At 43.3% G+C, this 22,550-nt stretch overlaps 1 protein-coding gene across 1 annotated transcript; it reads right to left on the bottom strand.

The window, feature by feature from the left end:
- Window positions 1–13,078: 13,078 nt before the first annotated feature.
- LOC123744974 (germ cell nuclear acidic protein-like) lies at window positions 13,079–13,909 on the bottom strand. The gene has a single exon (XM_045725198.2). It carries the CDS (start codon window positions 13,907–13,909, stop codon window positions 13,079–13,081), a length of 831 nt encoding a protein of 276 aa, XP_045581154.2.
- Window positions 13,910–22,550: the final 8,641 nt, after the last annotated feature.

The following is a 22,550-nucleotide window of genomic DNA, read 5'->3' as shown; positions in this document are numbered from 1 at the left end:
ACACCTAATCTAACTCCTGAGGCACATATAAATAGGATAACGACAGCAGCGTACTCTACACTGGCGAAAATTAGAACTTCATTCAGAAACCTAAATGAGGAAGCTTTTAGGGCGCTTTACACTGCCTACGTGAGACCCGTCTTAGAGTATGCCGCGCCATCATGGAGCCCCCACCTGAAGAAACACATAAAGAAACTGGAGAAGGTTCAGAGGTTTGCGACGAGGCTTGTCCCAGAGCTACGAGGGATGGGATATGAAGAGCGGCTGAAGGAACTGAACCTTACGACACTAGAGAAAAGAAGGGAGAGAGGAGATATGATAGGGACATATAAAATACTCAGGGGAATTGACAAAGTGGAAATAGATGAAATGTTCACACGTAATAATAACAGAACGAGGGGACATGGGTGGAAACTGGAAACTCAGATGAGTCACAGAGATGTTAGGAAGTTTTCTTTTAGCGTGAGAGTAGTAGAAAAATGGAATGCACTTGGGGAACAGGTTGTGGAAGCAAATACTATTCATACTTTTAAAACTAGGTATGATAGGGAAATGGGACAGGAGTCATTGCTGTAAACAACCGATAGCTAGAAAGGCGGGATCCAAAAGTCAATGCTCGATCCTGCAAGCACATATAGGTGAGTACATATAGGTGAGTACACACACACACACACACACACACACCACACACACACACACACACACACACACACACACACACACCAGTAAGCGTTTACGGCACAGCGTGGAGCCCTGGGAATGCAAATTTCTCCTCAGGCCCGAGCGCCTTGTTGTCTAAATGAAACTAAGTGGTAATGGCAGAAGTTTGTGGCGGGAACGATCACCAGCTCCGCTGGGCAGTACCCCCTGAGCACGCAGGCTGGTGGGTGACCTCAACAAAGCTGGCTGCTCTTGGAGATCATTTACGACACAACATTGAATAAAACTGAGTTGGAATGACATCAGTTCAAAGCCGGAGTCATTCCGAGGCTTAAAAACAAAGCTGGGTAGTTATATGTAGTAGAGGTAGGTTATGGTAGTTTTAATGAATGCTGGGCCACAAAGAGTTGACGTTAGAGGGTGCGTAATGTGAGTTTGGCTTCAAAGGCAGTTTTAATAGGAGATAACACATAAGGGGTGAACAGCAGAAAGTGTTCAGGCGATGAGTCACAATAACGTGGCTGAAGTATGTTGACCAGACCACACACTAGAAGTTGAAGGGACGACGACGTTTCGGTCCGTCCTGGACCATTCTCAAGTCGATTCTCACAATCGAGTTGAGAATGGTCCAGGACGGACCGAAACGTTGTCGTCCCTTCAACTTGTAGTGTGTGGTCTGGTCAGCAGAAAGTGTTGTAAGTAAGGGTATTGTTAATGACCTAAGAACATAAGAATGAAGGTAACTGCAGAAGGCCTATTGACCCATACGAGGCAGATCGTATTGACCCATACGAGGCAGATCGTATTTATATCCACCCAATCCATTCATGACGAGAGAAGCGAATTGAAAATGGGATTATGGGACAACAACGGATACTTTAGTGATGATTAAACAAGCAATTCAGAAGTGTTTCGAAGACCAGGAGAGACACAGCGTTCAGCAAGTATGACTATACAGAACTTGGAAGGAATATAAGGACAGCTTAAGAGATGGGATACAAGGACGAAATGTAGGTACGACTCATACTCACTTGAACTATCGGAAGCTGAACGCCAACCCAGTAAGAAGCGAATCCATTGCTTTACCGACCACTCTAAGAAGATCAGAGTGGTCAGTAGTACATGGTCGAGATAGCAGGTCATTCGACGGAAAGAAAATCAACAAACGCGAATGGTATATATGAGCCAAAATTTGGTCTCTAATTATAAGTTATTAAATAGTTTTAAACAGAATCTGAACAGTTACTGGAGGCTGAGGGAACGACATTACATAATGAGAAATGAAGCAACAAGTGTCAGAAGAAGAGGCAAAGAAGCACCCGAGTGAGCCGGATATACAGAGGCCGGAGGTCCTGATATATGTCTTCCATGGATGCTAAAGAGGCTTTGCGCCAGTAACTTTTAATAATCTTTAATACATCAAACGAGAAGTATGAATTGATATTAAATTGTAAAGCAGGAAATATAGTAGCTATGTTTAAGAAAGAAGGAGGGTATATACGAGGGAATGGCTTGTGAAACACTCAGAAAAATATTAGTTGTCACCAAAACTATGAGCTTAGAGAGGTGAGGTTTTTGCCTGATAGCTTATTGTAGTATTTAAAGAAGTTTAACATAAATCTACCAAGAAAGAAAAGGAGAGGCCGTGTGCAATTTTTTAAGATTGCCCAAAATCCTTTGACACTAAATTCCCCATAAGAGACGCAAATTTAAACACTGACTACTTGCAAGAGTAACGGGAAGAGTACTGGAATTCTTGAGAAAGTATCAAACAACAAAGAATCATATTTAGAATTAAGAAGATAAGGTGGAAGATAATGAATAAGGAACTGGAAGGGTCGATATTGGGACCTGTTCTTCTCTATACATATGTTAATTACCAGACCCATGAAGGGGATTGTTACTAGTCAATGTTCGTACACGATGCAAAACTCCTAAAAATAATTAAGACAAGTGAGGACTGCAAAACGTTGCAGAGTTACCTGCAGGAATGATTGAAATGATGGCTACAAGACTTCAACCCACGTAAATATAAGATGGAAGGAGAGAGGAGACAGCAAATACAGTACAGAATGAGTGAAACGCTGATTAAATCAGCCATAGTCCGAGCTGACAAATATCCAAATAATTATCAAAAATATGAAAAGTAGGCATTTCGTGCTGTATACTCCTCCAATGAAGGGGTTTGTTTGCTCTCTGAAAACAAGATACAGGTTCCAAAACTGAGGGGACTGGAGAACAATGGCAGACTGGGGAAGTTGGATCTTATTTTAATAGACAACAGACGTAAACAGGAGGACATGATTACGATGTAAATGATCCTAACGGATATGGAAAAAAAAAGGATGAAGAAAAGATTAGCAGCAGCAATAACAGAACAAAAGGTCGTTTTAGGAAGCTACAGCCAGCGAGTAGCTTGAAAATGGGGATGAAATAAACAGGAAAGATATCCTGGCAGACTGGTGTGATAATGACAACTTGAAGGAGGAGATCATCGATCTACAGGTGAACCAGGGTTGTCAGACAGTATTCCGTGCACTACCGCTCTCTGATTTCCGGTGTAAGGTGATGGTAGCGTACTCTGGAATTGTGGGAGCATCGTTGGAGATATTTATTCCCTTTCAAAACGACCTATTTGATTTAAAAATACATTCACCACTATGCTGACACACACACACACACACACACACACACACCTAGGGGGGCCTCGTAGCCTGGTGGATAGCGCGCAGGACTCGTAATTCTGTGGCGCGGGTTCGATTCCCGCACGAGGCAGAAACAAATGGGCAAAGTTTCTTTCACCCTAAGTGCCCCTGTTACCTAGCAGTAAATAGGTACCTGGGAGTTAGTCAGCTGTCACGGGCTGCTTCCTGGGGGGGGTGTGTGTGTGTGTGTGGTGTGGGGAAAAAAAAAAAAAAAAAAAGTAGTTAGTAAGTTAGTAGTTAGTTCGTAAACAGTTGATTGACAGTTGAGAGGCGGGCCGAAAGAGCAAAGCTCAACCCCCGCAAAAACACAATTAGTAAACACAACTAGTAAACACACACACATACCCACCCCCTTTCCCCACATACCACTATGCAGACCCATACCAAACTTACCAATTTGCTTGTCGGCATTTCCAGAACAATTGGTGGTATCGTAACGCCGATTAAAACTAAATAGGTTTTGCCTCGACGCCCCGCCAGGCTCCCAGTATTGCAAGAAGATATTAACAATTCTCCGTGTACCTTGGCGGTCCCCGTACCGGCATACTAATTGCCAGTTCAACTGCTCTCTTGGCGATGTTTTTATGTCCTCTTGAGTATTATTGTACATAATGTTCGCTCCTCTCTCCTGCCAAATGCTTTATTTATTGATGAGTTGCTGGGGAGCACCAGTGATGTACACTACAGTGTGTATAGGACCCGTTTAATGGGTAGAAGAGACGTTATTCTGGGTGTAGGAGCAGCTATACTGGGTGTGGTAGCGGTTACACTGGGTATAAGACCCGCTATACTGATGTATAGGACCCGCTATAATGGGTATAGAAGCCAATATTCTGAGTGTACGAGCCACTACACTGGGTACAGAAGCTGCTACAGTGCGGTCATGGGACCATTCAGTGGGGTGTAGGAGACCTGTCACTGGATGAAGTGATCTGTTCAGTGGCTGTAGGTGGGACCTTTCACTATGCCTGTCTTCACTTTCCAGGTGTCTTCTGGAAAACCATACAGTTGCCTGCTATAAAAACCCTCCAGGTCTCTGCTGGAAAACCATCTGGGTGTCCAGAGGGTTGGCCAGAGTTCAGCAGGCACGTCAAACTTTTACCTTGTGTCCCAATGTGCCTGTTGAAGTATTTTACTATTACATAGATTTTTGAAAATTGAAGATATCTGCTTCGTTAATGTCACATTTAATGTAGACTGGTAAAATCCTATAGATTGTTAAAGAGATCCAGGGGGCGAAAGAAAACAAAGATCAATGCAGGTCTATATTAAGAACAAAAATTCCCACAGATTATCATACGGTTTAGCTCACGAGCCTGTCTATGATTGGCAGGTCTGGTTCCATGACGTCAGAGACAATGGTAAAATCAACACACACACACACACACACACACACACACACACACACACACACACACACACACACACACACACACACACACACACACACACACACACTCACACACACACACACGCACACACACACACACACACACACACACACACACACACACACACACACACACACACTCACACACACACACACGCACACACACACACACGCACACACACACACACACCCTTAGTTCACGCAGGAAACATATTCTATCCTAGGAAACACAGTCCAGCTGCCTTCATCAAAAGCTATGCTGGAGGAGGTGTTTCACCAACTGGAGCCTCAGATTCGTTTTCCTCCCAGGATGATATACACCCTTGTCGAGTTTTCTGCCCATAAAAATGATGGTCTTGCTTCTTACTGGGTCAGTGTTCGATCCCCGATGGTCAAGGTAATTGGGCATCGTTCCTTCCCACACGACCTCATACCCCCCCCCCCTTCTCTCTCTGTACACATCCCTTCAAAGTGCTATATAGTCATAATGGCTTAGCGCTTGATACTGAGTATGACATCCTTCACATAGCGTCCAAAGGACCTGCCCAGGTGGTGTGACTTTAGATACTGGGTGATGACGGGGAACACAACAACCTCGTTGAACAATAAAGATGAGTAAAGACGAAGCACGAGGAGGAAAAAGAATAAAAAGAGCAACGAGAAGTAGAGCAAAGAAAATGGCGAACAATATTAACAATAACAATGAAGATAGAAACCCTGAACCCCCCTCCCCCCTTCCCCCCACAAAAATAAGATAAGGAAATAACACAGAACAAGAAACAGAGGAGACGGAAGGGGTAAAGAGAAGGGGCACCGAGAAGTAATGGGTGGAATTTAGGCAAGGCGCGCAAATGGGGGAGAATATTAGATGAAGCCTGGAGTAATTTACACAACGTTTAGGAATAATTGTCCTCAATGGTGCGCCATTTTACCCCATTAATATTTAAAACTCAACCCATCCGGGCGTCAATCGACTGAGCAGCCACTGTGGGTGGTGGGCGGCTGCTGTGGGTGGTGGGCGGCTGCTGAGGGCGGCTGTTGTGGGTGGTGGGCGGCTGCTGTGGGTGGTGGGCGGCTGCTGTGGGTGGTGGGCGGCTGCTGTGGGTGGTGGGCGGCTGCTGTGGGCGGCTGTTGTGGGTGGTGGGCGGCTGCTGTGGGCGGCTGCTGTGGGTGGTGGGCGGCTGCTGTGGGCGGCTGTTGTGGGTGGTGGGCGGCTGCTGTGGGTGGTGGGCGGCTGCTGTGGGCGGCTGTTGTGGGTGGTGGGCGGCTGCTGTGGGTGGTGGGCGGCTGCTGTGGGTGGTGGGCGGCTGCTGTGGGTGGTGGGCGGCTGCTGTGGGTTGCGGGCGGCTGCTGTGGGCGGCTGTTGTGGGTGGTGGGCGGCTGCTGTGGGCGGCTGTTGTGGGTGGTGGCCGGCTGCTGTGGGCGGCAGGGCGACTTTTGTTGCTGGTGGTTGGCTTTTGTAGGTAGTTGGGCGTCCACTGTGTTACTGTGGGTGGACACTGTGGGAGATGGGTGCTACAGTGAACTTTTAGTGGTCATTGTAGGCGTTAATACCCACTGTGGGTGGGCGGTGGGCGGGTACTGTGAGTTGTGAGGAAGCTACTGTTGCTGTGAGGCTACTGTTGTTGCTGTCAGGCTACTGTGAGTTACTATAATAGCTTAACTCTTCATTCAGCGTCCTTCACCGTCGCCGTGGCAGCGATGCTGACGGTGACGTCACGGTGGATTCTCCCTATTGACATTGTAGTGGAAACTCCCTTCTGACGTCATAGTGGATACTTGCTAGTACCGTATTGGACACCGGCTAGTGACGTCATGGATGGTAATCATGTGACGTCATGAACATTTGTAAGTGACGTCATGGAAGATACTTTTATCCCCAGGAAGCCCACAAACAACGGTCATAAACACGCCATTTATAAGTACAATTTACTTTGCAGTAAAATAACTACAAAACTTAAGTTATCCCTTATTATTTTAGTGCTTACTTATTAATTACGTACTGAAGAATGTATCAAGCTGTATATTAATTCAGCTTGCTGAGCATTCAAGCTTACCTTGCGAGCTTTTTAGAGGCTTATGTATATTATGGAAATTTGGAAATTTTCCTGCTTCGAATATTCAAGCAGCTTACTGCCTGTCACTTAATGTCTCATGTAAGCTTCCTGTCACCAGCTTTATATAGCTACTCTTACGCTTAGGTCAAGTTCCTGCTGCCTGTTGTTGGTAGTGTATTATCCTCTCTCCTCTACCTGTTGCTGGTAGTGTATTATCCTCTCTCCTCTACCTGTTGCTGGTGGTGTATTATCCTCTCTCCTCTACCTGTTGCTGGTAGTGTATTATCCTCTCTCCTCTACCTGTTGCTGGTAGTGTATTATCCTCTCTCCTCTACCTGTTGCTGGTAGTGTATTATCCTCTCTCCTCTACCTGTTGCTGGTGGTGTATTATCCTCTCTCCTCTACCTGTTGCTGGTAGTGTATTATCCTCTCTCCTCTACCTGTTGCTGGTAGTGTATTATCCTCTCTCCTCTACCTGTTGCTGGTAGTGTATTATCCTCTCTCCTCTACCTATTGCTGGTGGTGTATTATCCTCTCTCCTCTACCTATTGCTGGTAGTGTATTATCCTCTCTCCTCTACCTGTTGCTGGTAGTGTATTATCCTCTCTCCTCTACCTATTGCTGGTAGTGTATTATCCTCTCTCCTCTACCTGTTGCTGGTAGTGTATTATCCTCTCTCCTCTACCTGTTGCTGGTAGTGTATTATCCTCTCTCCTCTACCTGTTGCTGGTAGTGTATTATCCTCTCTCCTCTACCTGTTGCTGGTAGTGTATTATCCTCTCTCCTCTACCTGTTGCTGGTAGTGTATTATCCTCTCTCCTCTACCTGTTGCTGGTAGTGTATTATCCTCTCTCCTCTACCTGTTGCTGGTAGTGTATTATCCTCTCTCCTCTACCTGTTGCTGGTGGTGTATTATCCTCTCTCCTCTACCTGTTGCTGGTAGTGTATTATCCTCTCTCCTCTACCTATTGCTGGTAGTGTATTATCCTCTCTCCTCTACCTGTTGCTGGTAGTGTATTATCCTCTCTCCTCTACCTGTTGCTGGTGGTGTATTATCCTCTCTCCTCTACCTATTGCTGGTAGTGTATTATCCTCTCTCCTCTACCTGTTGCTGGTAGTGTATTATCCTCTCTCCTCTACCTATTGCTGGTAGTGTATTATCCTCTCTCCTCTACCTGTTGCTGGTAGTGTATTATCCTCTCTCCTCTACCTGTTGCTGGTAGTGTATTATCCTCTCTCCTCTACCTGTTGCTGGTAGTGTATTATCCTCTCTCCTCTACCTGTTGCTGGTAGTGTATTATCCTCTCTCCTCTACCTGTTGCTGGTAGTGTATTATCCTCTCTCCTCTACCTGTTGCTGGTGGTGTATTATCCTCTCTCCTCTACCTGTTGCTGGTGGTGTATTATCCTCTACCTGCTGCTGGTAGTGTATTATCCTCTCTCCTCTACCTGTTGCTGGTGGTGTATTATCCTCTCTCCTCTACCTGTTGCTGGTGGTGTATTATCCTCTACCTGCTGCTGGTAGTGTATTATCCTCTCTCCTCTACCTGTTGTTGGTAGTGTATTATCCTCTCTCCTCTACCTGCTTAATGACGCCACAGTTAAGTTGCTTCTTTTGTTACTGACTGTATGCTTTATTTGACTTGTAATAAGAGTTGTATCAGTATGGCTGCTTCATGCATATGAGTCCTGTTTACTGTTGATTACTATATGTTGTCTGTTCGCTCTTGAATGCTGATTATTACTAGATGACAACCTGGTTCCTGACTACTGACTACAGCTTACATTGCCTACTGTGGTGATTAATGCCAGCTGACACAGGTCGCTACATCCTGCTGACTACTGCCTTGTCGCTACAGCCTGCTGACTACTGCCTTGTCGCTACAGCCTGCTGACTACTGCCTTGTTGCTACAGCCTGCTGACTACTGCCTTGTCGCTACAGCCTGCTGACTACTGCCTTGTTGCTACAGCCTGCTGACTACTGCCTTGTTGCTACAGCCTGCTGACTACTGCCTTGTTGCTACAGCCTGCTGACTACTGCCTTGTCGCTACAGCCTGCTGACTACTGCCTTGTCGCTACAGCCTGCTGACTACTGCCTTGTTGCTACATCCTGCTGACTACTGCCTTGTTGCTACAGCCTGCTGACTACTGCCTTGTCGCTACAGCCTGCTGACTACTGCCTTGTCGCTACAGCCTGCTGACTACTGCCTTGTTGCTACAGCCTGCTGACTACTGCCTTGTCGCTACAGCCTGCTGACTACTGCCTTGTTGCTACAGCCTGCAGACTACTGCCTTGTTGCTACAGCCTGCTGACTACTGCCTTGTTGCTACAGCCTGCTGACTACTGCCTTGTCGCTACAGCCTGCTGACTACTGCCTTGTCGCTACAGCCTGCTGACTACTGCCTTGTCGCTACAACCTGCTGACTACTGCCTTGTTGCTACAGCCTGCTGACTACTGCCTTGTCGCTACAGCCTGCTGACTACTGCCTTGTCGCTACAGCCTGCTGACTACTGCCTTGTCGCTACAGCCTGCTGACTACTGCCTTGTTGCTACAGCCTGCTGAATACTGCCTTGTCGCTACAGCCTGCTGACTACTGCCTTGTCGCTACAGCCTGCTGACTACTGCCTTGTTGCTACAGCCTGCTGACTACTGCCTTGTCGCTACAGCCTGCTGACTACTGCCTTGTTGCTACAACCTGCTGACTACTGCCTTGTCGCTACAGCCTGCTGACTACTGCCTTGTCGCTACAGCCTGCTGACTACTGCCTTGTCGCTACAGCCTGCTGACTACTGCCTTGTCGCTACAGCCTGCTGACTACTGCCTTGTTGCTACAGCCTGCTGACTACTGCCTTGTTGCTACAGCCTGCTGACTACTGCCTTGTCGCTACAGCCTGCTGACTACTGCCTTTGATGAACAAGGCGATAACAACTACAAACAGAATCACTAAGTTGAGAGGAACAATTACTTCTAGATGACCCCCTCCCCCCATAGCTCAGTGTTCCTCTCTTAGATATGGTAATCACTTGATCATTGCTTGACGACAAAGGTATTATGAAGCTGAAGCAAGCTTCACGGTCTATGTTAATATAACTTATGGTCTATGTTAATATAACTTATGTCGCATATCGTAGGGTTGCGAGGACTGGGAAGCCTGGATTTGAGAATGGATTGAAGGAACGGTTTGTAGCCAGTTAAATTGTCGGGGATCGAACATGGACTTGCAAGAATCAAAGTCGTCGCTATACCGTCCAGGCGATGTTGCTGGAATTGACATATGGTGATTCAAATTGAAAATACAGATTTTTTTAAATCTCATTGAACCATTTTTTTGGTGATTTTGAAAATACAGATTTTTTAAATCTCAGTGAACCCTTTTTCTGGTGACAAAGTACGATCGAGCTTTAAAAACACTTGACGTTACATGGATAACACTCTAGTATTGCTCTTCAATCAGTTCGCTCTGTTGATTTGCCACAACGTACAAAATACGAAGTGCTAACCTAGCTAGGAACCCTAGAACCCTCCTAGGCTAACCTAGCGATGCACAGGAAATGTGAATATGTGAACCGCAACTTTTCAGAGTACTTTGAAATTTGTACTTTTAAGGATCATTACTTATAATATGAGAGCAACTAGTTGAGGAAACGGTTTGATGCAACACCATTGAATCGTTTTGAATATATATTTATATATTTTTTCAGTTCCTTGGGATCATTAATTTCCTTCATCTTGGTCATTTTCCTCTTCTTTATCATGTTCAGTTCGTTGAGTCATCGCTAAATGATGGAGAGATGTGTGTGTTGGACTTCTAAAATCTTATCTCTTCTCCTCTCTTGCACACTGACAAAGTTCTTGAGCCGTTATTCCACCCATGTTATACCTTAAACTATTCTATAACTTTAATATGTTAATGATAATAAATTATAATTAAACCGATAATAAATTATAATTAAACCGATAATAAATTATAATTAAACCGATTATAAATTATAATTAAACCGATAATAAATTATAATTAAACCGATTATAAATTATAAATAAACCGATAATAAATTATAATTAAACCAAAACGAAAAGAAAATTATTTAATTTTTGTTTCATTTCCAGAGACGCATTTTTTGTTTGATTTTCAGAAGGCAGAAATAATAATTAGACTAACTAAAAAAAAAATTAACATCTATTTTTTTCCAAAGGCCTATTTTTTGTTTAGTTCCAAGCACTTAATGAGAACTCATAAGCAATAGGCCGTCATTCACATGCCGAGATAAATAAATAAAAATTTCTGTGTGGGTCTTGCGCTGTTCCTGGAGCCGATCTCAGTGTCATCCTTTAGTATTCAGAGAAAATTCGTTCGGAATTCTTCTCATCAATTTCTGACTGAACGTAGCGGCAGCGAGCGAAACTCATCGGAGTATTCCTTTGTCTCTTAGTCGCTTCTCAGATTCTTACATTCTATTCTTAAACATTCTTAGCCTCTCTCTAAGCTGTGCGGTCTGTCTAGCCCCTTATTATCCGAACTGTAATTCGGTCTCTGCCTTACATACAGATCAACGAGTACTGATGTACCACTGTATTAAGGACGATAGCACCCGCCTGAGAGGCCATAATATAATCAGACCTTGCTAAACATGAAGGATTTTGAAAACGATATTTTTTCCTCTGTCGAGTGGTACGGGTGTTGGGTGGGGGTTCGAAGCCCCGGGGGCGGGCACCGCTGGCGGGCGCAGCCTACTAATTCCTGGTCATGTTGACTTCTGCAATTCATTGGATGTATTTCTGAGTTTGGAGGAAGGGAAGAGGCTGTTGGGCCATTGTTCACGGCTCGGGAGTTAACGGTAGAGGAGAGAATGGCCTCGGGTTATCTGAGTGGCAGGAGAGTTTCTATATAAGTTGGAGTTTTTTGTTCAATGCTTGTTAGTTATGTTAAATTAGTTTATTAAGGATATCATACCAGTTGTGGTTTGTGTTGTATGTAAGAGGTGAAGTTACTGAGGATGTGGTTGCTTGCTTGTTGCTTACCGTTGGGATTGCTTGGTTATGTCTGCGGGTGTCTGTTGATTATTTTTTCTTCCCCCTCTTGTAGCGGCTAGACTACATAGAGCGGACGGTAGAGCGACGGTCTCGCTTCATGCAGGTCGGTGTTCAATCCCCGACTGTCCAAGTGGTTGGGCACCATTCCTTCCTCCATCGTCCCATCCCAAATCCTTATCCTGACCCCTTCCAAGTGTTATATAGTCGTAATGGCTTGGCCATTACGACTATATATGATAGTCGACTCCTGATATGACGACTCCTGATAGTTACCGTCCCTTCGTTTGTGTGGCTCGGATTGTCTGTTAACGCTGGGAGTTTCTGTTGTCGTTTGCGTCTGAGTTTTTGTATTATTAATTTCTACCACAGACGTTTACAGTCATTTTACAGTCTACATTTACAGTCCTATTTATAATATATATATTTTCTTCTGTCCGCCATGGACAGGGTCAGAGATCTGTTAGACGTCACATAGTTTAATTATGTATTGAGCCATCAATCACAGAAAGTGATTGCAGTGCATTTTGTGATACTAACCAACATGCATAAATATATTGGTCGGTCCTACATAAATGGTGCTCGATGCATATTCTTTTACACATAATGTGATTAATGTGAGATCTCAAAGGTACAATGCAATTTTGACCAGCTTACACATATTTACTTGCATATATATATATATATATATATATATATATATATATATATATATATATATATATATATATATATATATATATATATATACATTTCTCTCTCCAATTTTGACAAGGTATGATATCTGCAAATAGAAACTAGAAGCCACTGAAGGTGATTAAAATGCTTTTACAAGCTCACTTTACAGTTACATCACATATATTGCATAACTAGTGCTTGGAGCATATCTCGACCCTGGATGATCCGTGTGGAGCATTCTTAGAGCATTCTCAAACTTGGAAAGTTATTATGTCTCGTCCACTTCCTGGTAAGGTCAGTCTGGTGCATTTTTTTTCTACCACAGACGTGGCCACACATTTACAATGCTAACCAGCATATATACATTTTCTTCTGTCCTCCATGGACAGGGTTAGAGAAGTGTTAAACATATAGTTCAAGGGTTTATTGAACACTCAACCACAGAAGGTGATTCGGTGCTTTTAAAGTGCTAAGCTAACCTACATACGTAAATACTTTCTTTTGAAAAGTCACAGTGGAACAGTCTTAGTAACGGAAGATCAGTGTAGAGCATTACTAACCTTGTGAGATCAGTCTGGTGCAGTAACAATCATGGGAAATCCATCTGGAAAATTTGTTTATCGTGAAAGTCCAGTCTTGGTCATAATAAATCTTGGAAAAGCCGTCTGGAGCGTTGTTTAAATTGGAAGAGCAGTCTGGAGCATTATTAACCTTGGAAGAGCAGTCTGGAGCATTATTAACCTTGGAAGAACAGTCAGGAGCATTATTATCCTTGGGAGAACCGTCTGGAGTATTATTTACCTTGGAAGAACAGTCTGGAGCATTATTATCATTGGAAGAGCAGTCTGGAGCATTATTATCCTTGGAAGAGCAGTCTGGAGCATTATTATCCTTGTAAGAACAGTCTGGAGCATTATTATCCTTGGGAGAACAGTCTGGAGTATTATTTACCTTGGAAGAACAGTCTGGAGCATTATTATCCTTGGAAGAGCAGTCTGGAGCATTATTATCCTTGGAAGAGCAGTCTGGAGCATTATTATCTTTGGAAGAACAGTCTGGAGCATTATTATCCTTGGAAGAGCAGTCTGGAGCATTATTATCCTTGGAAGAGCAGTCTGGAGCCTTATTATCCTTGGAAGAACAGTCTGGAGCATTATTATCCTTGGGAGAACAGTCTGGAGTATTATTTACCTTGGAAGAACAGTCTGGAGCATTATTATCCTTGGAAGAGCAGTCTGGAGCATTATTATCCTTGGAAGAACAGTCTGGAGCATTATTATCCTTGGAAGAACAGTCTGGAGCATTATTATCCTTGGAAGAGCAGTCTGCAGCATTATTTATCTTTGAAAAGCTGTCTGGAGCATTTGGAAAAGCATTCCGGTGCATAGTGGCATCACTCACCCGCCACGAGGCAAGACGAGCCACTCTCCAGATCAACATGTAAATAAATCTTATGAAGTCCTCCCACGAGAGGGCGCACCCTCCTCCTCCTCTGGCCTGGGAAACAATGGCCTTCTCCCTGCCACGTGCACCCGGCCGCACTCCCTCCCTCACACCTCTGACCGCTAATCCAGCTTGCTGCCTGGTCTGATGTTCATCTCGGGAATGGTCCAGCCATAATCAGACAATTTGTCGAAATAGCCACTGAGAAATAGTCATTGCGAAATAGTCACTGAAATTGTAGAATAGCCACTGTGAAATAAAACTGAAATAGCTACTGTGAGATAGCCACTGTGAAATTAACTATTAGAAACAACCACTGTGAAATAAAGAGTGTGATATAATCTCACTGAAATAGCCACTGTAAAATAGCCAATGAGAAATTACCCCCTGAAAAAGCTGATGAGAAATCACCAGTGAGAAATAGCCAGGGAGAAATAGCCACTGTGAAATAGCCTTTGATAAATATTAAAAATAATATTTTACAGTCCCAGATTTATAGTCTCAGTCACACACAGTCACAGACTCAAAGGCATAAACTAATAGACACATACTCATAGTCACAGATTTACAGTCACGAATTAATGCACACAGACCCACAGTCATGGACTCACAGTCATAGACTCACAGTCATAGACTCACAATCATAGACACACAGCCACACAAAACAAAATTAAAAACTAAACCCGCCCTGCTAATTTTACCAACTCGCCAAACACGTTTTTCGATTAAAATTTCAAAATCAATTTCCGGCACGCGAGCATTACAGCTGCCTTGCTGCGTTAACTTGAGAATTAAAAATGCATAAATATATATTTAATGAATATCATACAGTCGTCGTAATTTGGATGGGTCCTCCCAGTAAACCTGGCCCGAAGCTGATCATAAAAAGGTACTTTACTTCTGATTTCAATTAAATAAATGTCAGGGAATTGAGTTGGAATTAAAGTTATCAATCTAATTATTCTAATAAGCAGACGATGAGTCTTAAATATAATTATTTAACTATGAAATTTAGCTATGGTTAAATTTTCTTACAAATCGACAAAGCCGTTTTGGCTCTTCAGAATTAATTGACTTGTTCAAACTCTTTAGTATTCAAAGGCTTATTCAGGTTCTTAGGTATTAATAGATAAGTTCAATCTTTCCAGCATTAATGGTCCTTTTCAGTCTTTCCAGCATTAATAGTCCTTTTCAGGCTTTTCGGCATCAAAAGGTTCATTTAGGTTCTTCGGCATCAATGGACTCGTTCAGAGTTGCAACGACACACTCAGTAGCACAATACTATGATGGTTCCTAATTACGTAATGATGAGACATAAGAACACTACTCTGGGCCCCGATTCATCATGCGAGGACTATTTGTCGCTTCCTAAGATGATAACATTTGTATTGAATGAGAAAATACTGAATGAGAAAATTAGTTTGAGCAATGACGGGATTCGAACCCGTCGATCTGTGTACTCTCAGGCCGCGCACTTTACCTCTAGACCATAACATGGTATAAGTTATGTAACGTGGAATTTCACTGAATTCAGTGGAATCCAAGGTTGTATAACTTATGCCATGTCTTGCTTCAGACATGGCATGGCATGGAGGTCAGGGCGCGGTATGGGAGTACCCAAATACGAAGGTTCGAATCCTATCATTGTTCCAATTGATTTTCCCATTAATATCTCACGTTTGCGTCAAGAAAATGGTGAATGCTGTAAAAATGTTTAATTTTAACATCGCATTTCTCAGCTTGAGACCCAGAGAACCATAATTAGAACGACATCTTTAATCGGCAATATTTCAAATGCATTTTTATAAAATCTGAAACTGAAAGATAAAGCGCACGAATAGGCACGAACGAGGCCCAGTGTGTCGCAGGTAAAGACACGGGAGGTGTTGTGACCGGCCAAGACAGAGTATAACTTTCTTAATCAGGGTCATTACCCCTGCCACTGGGGTCGTCGCCCTCCCTTTCCCCCCGTCGCCTCGTTCAGCCTCATGGCGACATAGGAGTCATGGCCAAGTGATCAGGAGAATATGGCGTGAGACTACACATTTTACCTCCCTCTCTACCCACGACAAAAACTACCCTGGGGGGTAACCTCATCGGGGTTCAGAACCTTGTAGAAGTGAGTGCAAGGTTCTGAACTCAAGTCTTAGTGCAGATACTAAGAATAGTGACTTAGGCTCTTACCCACCTCTTTACTTAGTATCCCGTCAGTAATATATTATAAATAATTCATTTCGTAAGGGACAGGACACCTATTTATACACTTTAAGCTTGTGTCGAGATCCCCCTTTCCTGCCCCCAAAGATCGAACTACTGGCTCTTCCCAGGATGCAACCACACCGGTTGATTGACAGTTGAGAGGCGGGGCCAAAGAGTCGAAGCTCAACCTCCGCAAGTACAGCTAGGTGAGCACTAAACGGTTCTTTCATATCCCCCAAATAAGTGGAAGTCAATTGAATTATAACCTCAAGATAAGTATCATATAATATATAATTATATAATGGCGTGTTACGCTATGATTCCTTTTTCCATGTATAAATGAATAATGAACTTAATTTATTTAAAAGGAAATCAATTATAAACATTAAATCATTTATGAATAAGGTTAGTGAGTTAATATGACCCTAAAACAATTAATTCAGCCGAACACATTTAAGAGAAACTTGGATATTTCACAAACTTTAAATTACTCTTAAATCATGCTATTAGGAAGAAAAACTCTAACATAATTGAGAGCAAATTAATCAATAATGAACATAAATTTCTCACAGTCTCAGGGCACACTCCGGCAGCCATTTGAACTTTATTTGCGATTCCTCTAATATTATTGATATTGATTCCCGCTACCACCTGTTGAAACCACATCCCAGAGTCACGTTAACTTGGGCTCTCCAGTGAAAGCTTTACCGATTCTCGCTTCATGCATGTCGGCGTTCAATCCCCGACCGTCCAAGTGGTTGGGGTATCATTCCTTTCCCTCCGTCCCATCCCCAATCCTTATCCTGATCCCTTCCCAGTGCTACAAAGTCGTAGTGGCTTGGCGCTTTCTCCTGATAATCCCCCTCCCCCCTACTTGGGCTGGACGGTAGAGCTACGGTCTCGATGTAACTCCACACCCTCTCACAACTCCCAGACTGGCCTCATGAACAATTACTAAATGGTTGTTAATCCAGTCACCCCCCCCCCCCCCACCCTGTTTAGGAATGAAAACCACTTTACACATGACTCGCAACTGATTGCATTCGAACTTTTCTTGAACGGTGAGTGTTTCGCTGTCTTCCTGTGTTCGAATCGCTCCTCTCTAAGTGCCGTCAGTACTCATCAACAAAAACCAAATGCTCATTAGCCCAGCCACCAAACCCATTGTTTATGAATGAATAAAGTTGACCAGACCACACACTAGAAGGTGAAGGGACGACGACGACGGTCAGGACGAACCGAAACGTCGTCGTCCCTTCACCTTCTAGTGTGTGGTCTGGTCAACATACTTTAGCCACGTTATTGTGACTCATCGCCGGCGAATGAATAAAGGTTTACTCGCGTCTCACAACTGATGACGTTTGAACAATGTCGGCAATAATGTACTTGAAATCACTACTTGTCTTTAATATGATTATCAAAGACACTTCACTTAGCGCCTTGAGTGTGTCGTACCTGACTCCATCTTCGCCAGGAGCAAAACTTTTGTCTGTTTTCCCTGCCGTCTCTAACTACCGGGATGCCATTGCTGTCTGGACTACTGTTTCAAAGTATGGAGACCTTCCCTTCAAAGGAATATAACTACTTAGGGTAAACGTGAACGCAGAAAGACATAAAATCATTCCAGAACTAATTTAACTCTTCTCCCTGGAAAGTTGAGGGCTCCAGGACTAACATTTACAAATCAGACACGAGAGGTATAACCACAATAATGTGTGGATTGGTCAACATACTTCAGCCACGTTCTTGGGACTTATCGCCTGCATAATCTCATCGATTTCTTTAAACATTAAGCAATTTGGAATACATTATTTCTATGGATAGTCATGCACCATACCTCTGGTCTATCTTCCTTTTTGTTTTGTATTGAAATATAAGATCTTCATACGGGCACCGCATATTTCTAGGAGTCATCAAGCGGTTACGCATCTATTGATGAACCTCTACATCTATCCTCAATCTTCGCCGGCTTTGTTTACATTTATTTCACAGTTCATAAGTTTCGAAGCACCAGGAGGTTGTTTATAACAATAATAACGTTTGACTTGAAAATTTCGAAGCTCGTAAACTGTTTAATAAATGCAAACAAAGCCGCCAATGATTGAGAAAAGATGTACACGTTCGTAAGTTGACACGGAAATGCGTGTTGAACTCCTGGCCCCAGGAATATGAGGCCGTCTGACATTTGTTTTTTATGACATTGTTAATGAGTCCTTGTTTAGATAGGTAGTTCTTACGTTGGTGTGATGTTACTCCCCCAAACTCTTTTCAACCTCATGACTCTACGTGAATCATGATGTTTAATCTCTAATTTTGTATTGCATGTTCGCTTGTCTATTGCATTCACTCCCGACATATTTCCTGAGATATATAAGGCCAAAAAACTGACAATTAACATGATTCAACCCACAACAGCAGTGAATACCTCATATACCTATTTATTGTTAGGTAAACCGAGGCATCTGGTGAAAAGAAACGCTGCCCAAATGTTTCTGTCCTACCGTTAGGATTGATCCCCAGAATCCTCGGTTGTGAGCCGATGACGCAGCCTACTGCGCGTATATGCGCTTGCGTGTGCATGAAAATTTGTAAGAAAGAGTGCGACAGGGTGCGATTTTTTATAGAATTTTTCGGATTCCGGAGAATTCGTGAAATGAAATATCCAGGCAAAGCGGGATTGGTGTTGGTATGTGCTGAATATGGACGATGCGTGCAGAACGCTGTGTCTGCGTCTCTCTGTCTCTGTCTCTCTCTCTAAGTTTGAATCGTTACATACACAAACACACACGCGTGCAATCCTACACACACACAAATGAGTTAGAGGAAGAGATAACATTCCCCTTCAGCGTGGAGGTCCTTGCGAACGAGAGATGACACAAACTGGGCCAAAGAGCTAAATCTCGCACCTCGTAAACACAGTTAGCTAGACTCATTACCGAATATATAACAAATCAACACTCTAAATGCGATTATATTTGCACGCTCGGGGTACAGGGGCACAAATGTCATTGGATTAAAAAATCTCTTGCAATTTAGGTTTTCCAGTACTAAAGTGAACTGGTCTCGATTGCGTCAGTGTATCTGTACACGCGTGCATGATTACTTGCGTCTATAGCATACAAATTGGACGCTTCTCACCATATGAAAACAGAATGATGTGTATTAATAAGTTTTTAGACTATCAAATATTCTCGCCTGCATCCAGAAGGCGTATCCTGGTTCACCTCCACTGGTGACTACAAAAAAAATTATCTTCCCATTTTCATCACCCATTGGTAACTCTCGAGGTCCTCTGCCAACTTAATGTTAGGTTTAAATCACTTCCCTTCCCAGACACTCTCCCATTTCCTGCCACTCTACCTTTCCTTGACGCTCTTCTTTTCCCTGTATCTCACTCTCTCGTTCCCTGACTGTGGGAACGATATACTGTGCCACAGAGTGGGCGTCTCGTGCAGGCACATCACTCAAAAGCCCACAAGAAATCAAGCTGGGCTGGCCCCATTGAAGACCAAGTTGCTGCAGAGTGCCTGGGTGCTGCAACATTACAACACGAAATTGCTCGCCTCACAGCAGTAGCAGCCCCACATGCAGGGAATTCCTGTTAGCAACCCCAATGTCGGCAACCGGCCCACGTCTCACTCTACACGCCCTCTGAATTGCTGTGGCCCTCCGCCTTGCTGCCCCAATCCACACCAAAAAGTATTTGCGGCCACCATGGCCTACTCGGCGAAAGCTGAGGGGGATGGCACCCGAGGCACAGTGATGTTAACAACATCGAAGCAAACGAAGTCTCACCACTCACCACCAGCCGCCTCACCACAGCTGGATGCCCAGCCGAGAGCGAGCCCAATTACCTAACGCCCCGTAACTCTGATGCTCTTATTGGTCGCCCAGATAGTATCACAGTGAATCCCTGGAATGATGGCAAGCAGTTGGTATGGAACTACACGTGTATCAACCCTGGCTAACACCTACATTGACTTCAATGTTGCACAACCAGGTGGTGCTGCCACTCACAGGGAATCAGCCAAATCCCGTAAGTACTGAGAGCTGGAACACTACTACAATTTTGTCCTCATTGCTTCTGAGACACTCGGCGCCTGTGGTAAGAGTGCTACCAGTTTTTTTCAGGATCTGGGTTCTAGGCTAATTAAAACAACAAGAGACCCTAGAGCTTCCAGCGCCTCAGTGTGGCGATACAGAGCGGAAATGCACACTGCATTCATGGCTCCTGCCCGCCACCTGAGGAGCTGGAGGAACTCGACAACTTATCATAATCATCTTTGTACCCTATATGTAACTCCATTTTTGGAATAAAGTTGAAATAAATCGAATATATATGTATATATACAAAAGAATAGGGATGGTAGGAGAAGAACGTATTAAAATGTTCAGTGAGAATCCATAAGGTCTTTTCTAAATACTCTTTATTTTCTTCTCCGAGGCTATGGGTCCCTACACTTGCACCAGAGGTGGTACCTTCACAATTTTATTATTATTATTTTATATATATATATATATATATATATATATATATATATATATATATATATATATATATATATATATACATTGAATAAACTAGCTAGAAAGGCATTTCATCTTAGTAATCGCACAGTAATCCGGTTCTGTGGTTGAGTATTCAATAACCAACAAACAATAATATAAAAAATAACATATCTCGAACCCTGTCAATATGTAGTAGACCCGCTCTCTAATCCGGTCCACAGAGGACAGAAAAAATTTAAATGTGAAGGTTACCATTGTAAATGACTGGCCCCGTCTGTGGAAGAAAACAGTCAAAATAAAAACTGTCCCTTTCTCTGCTACTGTCCCCTTTCCTGCTACTGTCCCCTTCCTTGCTACTGTCCCCTTCCCTGCTACTCTCTCTTTCCGTGCTACTCTACCTTTCCCTGCTACTGTCTCCTCACTTAAGGGCGTCATTCTACTAAAATTGTCGTATTTACCTCCTTTTTCATAACCATAAAAGCGTCTACCTCTCTCTTCACCAACATTCAGCTTAATATTAACATACCATCAAATTCTTCACATGTTTAATTGTTTATTTATTTTCTGTCTGAACTCAAGTGATTTTTAAGTCAGTAGAGCTGCCATATATTTTTAAAAAGTAAATAAAAGCAATTTGGAATTTGGTATCTACACGAGCGTAAGTAATATTGATGATGTGCGTCAGTGCCTAGTTTTTGCGGGGAAATACAAATCTCAGAGATCTTGGTCCATTAATATTTTATTTTAAATCAACTGTTTTTTTTTATCCACTCGCTATTTTATAAATATCTCGCTCGCTGCTTTTTTATCCGATTTTTCGGATCTGTTAAGGCAAAACAAAACAAAAAATTGCATCATTTGTGTCTTCCAAAACTTATAATCCAAATTACGAATTGATTGTAAACAGTCAAGAAAGTTAATCGTTGTTTTTGTGTGTTTTTTTCGTTAATTAATCCATTTTTCGGTACGCCGTTTGATAGCTTCCTGTTCCAGCATACCGTTTGATAGCTTCCTGTTCCAGCATACCGTTTGATAGCTTCCTGTTCCAGCATACCGTTTGATAGCTTTCTGTTCCAGCATACCGTTTGATAGCTTTCTGTTCCAGCATACCGTTTGATAGCTTTCTGTTCCAGCATACCGTTTGATAGCTTCCTGTTCCAGCATACCGTTTGATAGCTTCCTGTTCCAGCATACCGTTTGATAGCTTCCTGTTCCAGCATACCGTTTGATAGCTTCCTGTTCCAGCATACCGTTTGATAGCTTCTTGTTCCACCATACCGTTTGATAGCTTCCTGTTCCAGCATACCGTTTGATAGCTTCTTGTTCCAGCATACCGTTTGATAGCTTCTTGTTCCAGCATACCGTTTGATAGCTTCCTGTTCCAGCATACCGTTTGATAGCTTCCTGTTCCAGCACACTGTTTTTCCATTAATTGAATTTATTTTAACACCTGGGAGCCCGTCTCCATCTCACAAAGTTATCTCCTTTCCTGGTCCCTTAACCCTCACTGAAGCCCAAAATTCCTCTCTCATTTCCCGTCCCGTTACCACCGTCTCAAGGAAGCTCCCTTCCCTGTCAGTTTCTTCTCCATCACCACCTGATGACACGCGTGAATTTTCTCCAGACTCAAGTCGTTCAGGAGAAAGGTGTTCGTGGACGAAAACAATCAAGCAGAAAGGAAGTATTACGTCAGGGAAATATATACGCCAGGGACCTATACACCGTGAAAAAACACCGTAACATATACGCAAATTCTCGGTGTATTTACAGTGAGAGTTCATTTTAGTCCTGGATTTTTTTAGGAGGGTGGGTTGGCGGGGGTGTTTGTAGGATTGCAGGCTGTCAGTAAGGTACCTTCATGGTGGCCTCCAGAGGT

This window comes from Procambarus clarkii, chromosome 57, assembly GCF_040958095.1.
Source record: "Procambarus clarkii isolate CNS0578487 chromosome 57, FALCON_Pclarkii_2.0, whole genome shotgun sequence".
Classification (NCBI taxonomy): domain Eukaryota; kingdom Metazoa; phylum Arthropoda; class Malacostraca; order Decapoda; family Cambaridae; genus Procambarus; species Procambarus clarkii.
Note: the sequence above shows the minus strand (reverse complement) of the source record. Positions and strands in the feature narration are given on the sequence as shown.